At 44.9% G+C, this 7,901-nt stretch overlaps 1 protein-coding gene across 1 annotated transcript; it reads left to right on the forward strand.

Moving 5' to 3' along the window:
• The first annotated feature begins 303 nt into the window (after nt 1-303).
• lfng (LFNG O-fucosylpeptide 3-beta-N-acetylglucosaminyltransferase) lies at nt 304-7,591 on the forward strand. The gene is made up of 8 exons (XM_075454286.1): nt 304-803; nt 4,573-4,621; nt 4,838-4,940; nt 5,026-5,179; nt 5,270-5,355; nt 5,543-5,708; nt 5,823-5,908; nt 6,000-7,591. Exons 1-8 carry the CDS (start codon nt 426-428, stop codon nt 6,064-6,066), a joined length of 1,089 nt encoding a protein of 362 aa, XP_075310401.1. The 5' UTR covers nt 304-425; the 3' UTR covers nt 6,067-7,591.
• Nucleotides 7,592-7,901: the final 310 nt, after the last annotated feature.

Below are 7,901 nucleotides of genomic sequence, written 5' to 3' on the forward strand. Positions count from 1 at the left end.
TTGGCCGGGTTCAAATAGCTTCACCTTGGAGATAAAAAAAAATATGTGTAAGTAGGATTTTAGATTTCTTGTCTTGATGTGTCAGAGAAATGTGGGAACTGTGCAGTTGTTCTCCAGGTAACCGCATGCAGTTTAGTTCGTCTGGGGTCAAACTTTTACTTCTGTAATCTGCCAAAACCAAACTGAACCTCACAGATAAAACCACGCCCCGTGTCGGATCCACGGACCTCCCAGGAGGCGTGGCCAGAGATAAAGCTTATATATAGACCCATTTCACCACTGGATCGCTTAGTTGCCATGCACCCTGATGGATTACACGTATATCACTTTGTGTTTTTATTGAGATACAACACCATATGGACTTTGCATTAGGAATTCGTTGGGCTGCTTCATAGTTTTTTTTTTAGTCACTTTTAGGTGTAATCATGCTGAAAAATAATGGAAAGAAGGCAGCCGTCTCTGTGGGCTGCAGCGCGTGTGTCTGTCTGCTGCTGCTCGTGGTTGCTGTGCAGCATCACCGCGTCCGGACAACCGGAGAGGACGCCGGCGCGCGCCCTGCCCTCCAAGACACCTTGCCGCAGGGGGACGCACAGGTAAAGAAAGTGTTCTCGGCGTACTTCACCAAACTGAGCCGGGAACGGAGGGAGGTGGAGAAGCCCGCCTCTGCCACCGCCGCTGACCCCGCTCCAGCTGAGGACATCAGCGCCAACGACATCTTCATCGCTGTGAAGACCACCAAGAAGTTCCACCAGTCCAGACTGAACCTGCTCCTGGAGACATGGATTTCCAGAAATATGCAACAGGTAAAACGACAAGTGCCTGATTCATTATGACTTGCTTCATTTATTTATCTGACGTAGGCCTACTGATCTAACTTTCCATTCAACACCCTGCAAACTGGGGAAGTTTAATTTTTGGAAGTGATGCGCTTGTTTGAAGGCTGGTGTTGCCTGTGCTGTGTACACATCCAGGTGATGGCTGTTTGCAGTGTTGCTTTGTTCGCCTGTCACCAGCTGACACTGAAATAGCCCCACAACCTCTGTAAACCGTGCTGAATTTCCTCTGCTTTGTCACTTTTTATTCTCCTCTGAGTGATGCCCCCTGAGAACGGAGGGAGCAGTTTCAGGACTCCTTCTGCTCCCTCTTTCAACCCCCACCCTCTCCCCTCTCCCCTATTATCCCTCCTTCTTTTTAGGTGTCCCCGTGAATGCTCCTGGTGCAATGGATGCTTCACAGCACCAACTCCAGCGCTGTCCCCCTTCCAGGACTAACAAAGCGTCTTTCTGAAGGGGGAAGAAAAGCTTTCCCAGCCCCTTGTCTCCCCTCTCTCCATGGGAACGTGGGAGCTGAGTCTGGGTCAGGCTCACTGGAGGGATGGGAAAACGGGGGGTTCGTTAAGGGGATGCCTGGGACAATAGGGTGCATCTATAGGCAAGTTTATCCTGGGAGTTGCACGCTGAGTATGAAAATGTGTCCTTGTGAACTAAGCTCCTTTAGAGGGTTCACAAAGACGAGGCTATAGAGTGGAGAAAACTAGTCAAAGTGATTTTATCCTGCACCTAGAGGAGTCACGTGTGCTTTTGCAGAGGTCTTTTTAATTTGCCTCGGAGCTGTCATACACAGTTTGCCGGTCTTTTACATTCATTTTATTTCTCGTATTCAAGGAAACGTTTCTAGAGACCGGTTTGATTACAGAAATTGTAATGATAATAGCTTCTCACAGTCACTTCACCCCTCGCACGTTTGAATAGGAGTAATGATTAGTCAGAATTACCCCCACAGCTCATATTTATGGCCAAAACATGCCCTACAGCAACGCCTCCTATTTGAAGTATTTGTGCCAACAGGCTTGAAGCTACTGCAGTGGATGATGTTGGTTTTCCCATCGTACGGAGGTAACAACAGGCTTGATGGGCAGACAGCTGGCTGGTGGCTGCAGGGACAAAAAAGATAGACGGAGCACTACAATACAAGAGGAGTTTCTGGAGGAAGGGTGCCAGGTGGTCAGAGTAGATGGAACAAAGGATGGTTTTAATGTCTGCCATATGATGCTCTGAGTTCCCACCATGTACATATGGCGATCCTCTGAGTCCAGCTTTGATTCTCACGCTCAGCTGATGAACATCTGTGGAGTTTAGATTGTTTTTTTGCCACTTAGGGAAGCAACAAAACTATTACTTCTGTAAAAGCGTGTGGATATTAGTGGACTTTTTCATTTCTCTGTGCTCTTTCAGCTTAAAGTGAGATTTCTTAATCTCTATGCAAATGCAGTGGCAATCTGTTGCTGTTTACGGTAGCCTATTGAGGGTAGATTATCTCTGTGACAGACCCTCTTCATTTTTGAGCTCATTTGAAAAAAATAAAAAGCTTCTTTTGTTTTCTTTATGTAAATAGTTTTTGCCTCAAGCTAATAAATGCCAGATTCAATTTTGATCCACTCGCATCAAGAAAATCAGTTTAAATCTGAAACAGTCTATTTTTCTTGATTTGATTTATAATTTTGGTGAGTTGTGGCTGCTTTTATCAACGCATAAATTTAGTTTCTAGTGCCTAGACAGCTGGCACTGAGATCTTCATGGTGGTGTGCCATGCATTCCTCTTTTAAGAGTTCGATAATTAGCCAGCACTCCAACAATGAATGCTTTTAGCCTTTAGGAGAAAAAAAAAAACACTTGGTGCTGTCCTTGAGTTAATGAAATGGCTTCAGTATGAAACGGTAAAGAATAAGTGGTCAGCTTTGGCACAAATGCAAAGTTACATGTCTCATGCGTTACAACGGCTGTGCTCTTGTCAGCCGTTTTCCTGATCAGTTGTTGCAACAAAAAGTGCTGAAATGCTCTAAATGGCAGGGACAGAGGGGGGAAGGAGTCAGGGTGGAGGTGGTTGATGGAAAGAAGGGAGCCCGGTGCCCTTCCTTCCTGTGGTGCTGGAGACAGCCAGCCAGGCACCACGTTCAGCTCAGACAGGGCCGTACCAGTCCTTCCTGTGGTCCAGAGTGCATCACCGCCCCCTCTGTGGTCCCTTTGCCCTCTTTTTCTTTCTTTTAGTTTCACACACCGCCAACTTTTCCCAAAAAATATTTATTGTTCAAATTAGTATTCCATAAAAGTAACTGTCCCTTTTAAGTTGCGTTTGAGCAACAATAGCAGCAGAGAACCTTCCCTAGGAGCTTTGTCTTTAGTTAACTCCAGCAGCTGTATGCAAATGCGAGCAAACATGCTCAGAATTTACCCAGTGGAGACTTTACCCAGCATGAAAACTCACAGCATTGTTCTATTCATGAGCCTCTGGTCGTGTATGCGGCTCAGAGGTGGGAGGAGGAGGAGGCAGGACAGGGGGTGAAGAGGGGCTGAATGGCCACACACGGTTTTTCGATTTACTAATCAGCAGCGAGAAACCCCCCCCACTCTGTTTCTGTCAGTACCCTGGCAGCCCTGGCAGCTGCCTCGGTGATTAGGCTGTCTATTCAGTGAGCTTTAAAGCAAACAGCGCCAGCCTCTGATCCCTTCACCAGTGAAACTGCCACCCTTCCTTAAACAAATACAGGCTCATGACTTCAGCATAGAGAAACATCTGCTTGGAATTTGCTCCAAAAGCTGCTCAAGCAGCTACACTTTGTGCTGAAAAAGTAAACTGTATAGGGCTGATGTATCCGGTAATTCTAGAAAAGTCAATGGCCTGTTTTTAGATGCAGATCTTGAACTGTAGTTGCAGGATTGAGTTTTTTTTTTTTTTTGCTGTAGCTGACACAAAGCGCTCTGTCATGAGGCTCCACAACCTGACGTGCAGAGGCACGTGGGTGTAGATTAAGAGGCGTGATGTTCGGCAGGTGCTACCTCACCTCAGGTGAAGAGCAAACGGAACGCTGGCGGTTACAAAGCCTGCGGCCTTTTCATCATTGCTGTCGAGCAGCTTGCACCTGCTCTGTGTGAGTAATCATAAAGAGAAGTGTAATCTCTCCCTGCTCCTTTAAAGTGTGTTCCTGCAAGGTGCCCTTTGTTGTTCACCCCTTTTATGACTAATTGCTACATTCAACAAGCGCCTGCAGACTCGTGGTTGAACTCCTCCGACTTTATTTGTCTGTCAGTCATACAGCAGTGGGGACAAAGGCGCCTGAGAGGGTGCTTTATCACGACTGTGTTGACCACAACATTTTTATTCCACTATTTTTCCAGAGTAAACACTTTGAGGCTCGGCAGCACGTCCTTGCAGAGTGAAGGGGCTCAGCTAGGGGACGTGATGCATGCTAGGGGTGTGTATGGGAGGCGGACAGTCTGCCTCCTTCTTTGTTGTTTGTCTGGGATGCTTCGGGCGGCTGCATAGTTGCCATGGAGAGAGTAAAATGCAGTACAAAAGACCTTTATTAGAGGGGGCTGTTTAACTCAATGTGTTTTCCACTGCATAAAAGACATGTTGACTGATGCTAATCACAGCAGCTGGATGCGAGGAAGAGGAACTTTTTGTTGGGTTTGATTGTATGACCAATTCACATGATCAGCCAGAGTCGCTTTGATTTTTAGTGGCTTTGCCGACCAAGTCCTCTTATCTGGGATTTCCCTTGTTTTTTCACAGACGTTCGTCTTCACAGACGGAGAGGATGAGGAGCTGAAAAGGAAAATTGGTAAGTTTTAAGAGGAAACTTTCATGCTGAGAACAGAGATGTGCTTTGTTTAAATAGAAAGGGGCCAGTCATGAAAAACCAAATCATATTTTAAATGTCATAAAACAAATCTTCTTTGGGCTTTATGCCCTTGGAAGATGCTATTAATATACACAGAGCCTCTTTTGATTATCTCTGTCTTACTGTAGCTCTTTATGTCTTTCATTGCTGCCACAGGAAGTCATGCAGTCAACACCAACTGCTCGGCCGCTCATAGCCGCCAAGCTCTGTCTTGCAAGATGGCGGTGGAATACGACAAGTTTATCGAGTCGGGGAAAAAGTAAGCATCATTTTTCACATGCAGATCGATGCATTAACGGTCTAATATGTCCATCTAATCAGTCTTTCCCTTCTCTACCTAATAGGTGGTTCTGTCATGTGGATGATGACAACTATTTGAATGTTCGGACTCTCGTGAAGCAGCTCTCTCAGTACCCCCACACTCAGGACATGTATATTGGTAAACCCAGTCTGGACCGGCCCATAGAAGCCACAGAGAGGCTGGGGGACAATAAAATGGTACATTGAAGCATCTTATTTTCATGACTTATAATACTTGAGTGTCGGATAAAGATGAATATAAACCACGTTTTCTTCCTCCTCCAATAGAAACCAGTCAACTTCTGGTTTGCCACCGGAGGAGCAGGCTTCTGTGTGAGTCGGGGTCTGGCACTGAAGATGAGCCCTTGGGCCAGGTCAGTATTTAATCCTGTAGAGACAAATCACTCATTTTGGGAAATTTGCCTGTTTGCTTTCTTAAATGATATCATTGCTCTGCATCCAGTATAGTGCTAAGAATATAGGGGGTTGTGCTGGTTTTCGCCCCCTTCACCCCTTTTTCAGATCAACACTGACCAGGTGTGTGTTTTAATATCTTCTCAGTGGCGGTCACTTCATGAACACAGCGGAGAAGATCCGTCTGCCCGACGACTGCACCATCGGCTACATCATCGAGTCAGTTCTGGGGGTCCCTCTGACCCGCAGCAACCTGTTCCACTCCCACCTAGAAAACCTGCAACAGGTGATGAGATCTGAGATTCAGAAGCAGGTGAGAGCCTTACAGGACATCTCTGGTCATGCTTTATGAAGTTCTGAATCGGCATGAGAGTGGTGGCTTTTCATTTACCATGGTAACATGTTTCCCTGCTCTTTTTTCTTCTAGATTACTCTCAGTTATGGAATGTTTGAAAACAAGAGCAACATCATCAGTTTGAAAGGGGCTTTTACGGTCGAGGAGGATCCATCAAGGTAGGTGGATCTTCTGCTTCTGTAACAGCTGCAGATTTAGACACACTTTGGAGCCTTCTTCTCTGATCTAACCCTCTTATCCCTCTTTCAGGTTCAAGTCTGTGCACTGTCTCCTGTACCCAGACACCCCTTGGTGTCGCCCCCAGGTTGCCTTCTAGGGTGACTTCTCCTTTCTCATCCTCGTCCCCGTCGTGCCTCGGTATCTGAAAGGCTCGTGGGGACCAGTGTTTGGTATTAGACCGTGTCGCTGCTGTGTTCTTGCTGCAGTGGAGCGCTGTCTTTAATGGTTTTACTGGGCTGCTGTGCGGCCCGCCTCTGGACTTTTCTTTTCCTATCCGGAGCCAGAACCTCGTCCCGTAACGCTCGGGTGGAGGATTCCGGCTCTCAGAAGGAAGTGGCTTTCACCGTAAAGCTTTGCTGGCAATCAAGTTGAGCTTTGTCAATTATATGTTGCTTGTAAATGTATCTGCAATTCTCATAGAATGTATCATCATATATTCAAGCCTATTGCCAGCTGTACATTAACTTCTATTATGCTTTTGAAAATACGAAGCCACTCAGGTTTATGTTTGGCTTTGGGGCTTTTATCACATATAATTTTTCTTGCCAGGTATTTTGCATTTTGTTCTTTAACTCAGATGACTCCGGATAAATGCTCTAATATGAAGATGTTGTTGTACTTTTAAGTGAATAGTGTTATTTTTCCCACAACCTGAGCTTTCCAAATACATCCTTTTGGGACCCAATCTGAAGTATATCAGGACAAAGCACTTTTCCCTTTTTTAAATATTTTATGGTGAACAAACCATGTTTACGTCCTTTAATGACATACTTCAGATTTGTGACCCAACCAACAAAAACCTAACCCCTCAAAGTCTAATTTTCTATTCATTCCTCTGTATTTAATAACCCTCCTTGCATTAGTTACAATCAGGGAAAAAGTAATGAGTGGAAGAAATTTAGTTTCGGGGGTTACAATCAGCTTTGAATTGCTTTGAAAAGTCTTTCTTGTTGTTTGAAAATTGCACAGCTGTGTTTCAAATGAGCTGGTGTCTGCCTCTCACCTCTAAAGACACAACAGTGGAGAATTACTGGCTTATAGCATGAATGTCATTGGAAGAAGAGAACCCAAAACAGCAAAGAAAGAGCAGTGTGTTTCGGTGGTGACGGAGTACCAGCTACACATGTAATGGGAGCCACAGTCTATAATAGTTTGCACAAAAGACTGATGAGCTCCTGTTATTGTCAACATGATTGTTCCTTATTTACACATAATACCTGCTGGTTACTGTTGAGCCTGTGAGGTGAGAGCAGCATCGGTGTTTCCACATGGAGGTGTTTGCTTCCTCTGTGTCATCTCTCACCCATATTGGGTTGCACTCTACATCTTGACTGCGGTATTGTATACTGCGCCTTTGTTTAAATAAGTAGTGATTGTATATGCTTAGAATGTAATTTTTTTTTTTTTGGTTTTCACCCACTTTTAATGACCTGGCCTTGATTATGTATTGCTTTGAACTGTGCTTAATGACTGTGGTGTGTATTCTCCAGTATCTGGAGGGTTTGAACAGTTCGTTCCCAATACTGGCTTCTCAGGGATTATGAGCTGATCCTGGTATTAACTACCATGGGACCCATGGTGGGACCTAAAACTTTGAATAAAAGTGCATAACCACTGAGAAAGTTGCCTCGTGTTTTTACTTTGGAGTTCAAATTGATGAATGAAAAAATAAGCGGTCGATGTTTTAATGACGCGCGAGCCTCAGTCAGATACCAAATCTGGAAGTAAAGCAACAGAATCATGACTACTTGTCATGATGTAATAGAAAAATGATAACCTCTCAGAAATATGTTCTAATGTTATCAGCCACGCTGAAGTACGAGTTCCACCTCGATGCCTCTGAGATGTATTAATGCTAATCTTGTAAGTTCCACAAAAATAACGATCAAAGAAATCCCCCAAAAATAATTATTTGAGCCGGAAGTTGATAGT

Source organism: Odontesthes bonariensis, chromosome 21 (assembly GCF_027942865.1).
Source record: "Odontesthes bonariensis isolate fOdoBon6 chromosome 21, fOdoBon6.hap1, whole genome shotgun sequence".
NCBI classification, from domain to species: Eukaryota; Metazoa; Chordata; class Actinopteri; order Atheriniformes; family Atherinopsidae; genus Odontesthes; species Odontesthes bonariensis.

Excerpts from the sequence above, each read along its gene's own strand:
- lfng (XM_075454286.1), top strand. The coding sequence starts at position 426 with ATGCTGAAAAATAATGGAAAGAAGGCAGCCGTCTCTGTGGGCTGCAGC. Across the intron at positions 804-4,572 it reads TTTCCAGAAATATGCAACAG|ACGTTCGTCTTCACAGACGG; the intron begins GTAAAACGACAA and ends GTTTTTTCACAG. Across the intron at positions 4,941-5,025 it reads TTTATCGAGTCGGGGAAAAA|GTGGTTCTGTCATGTGGATG; the intron begins GTAAGCATCATT and ends TCTACCTAATAG.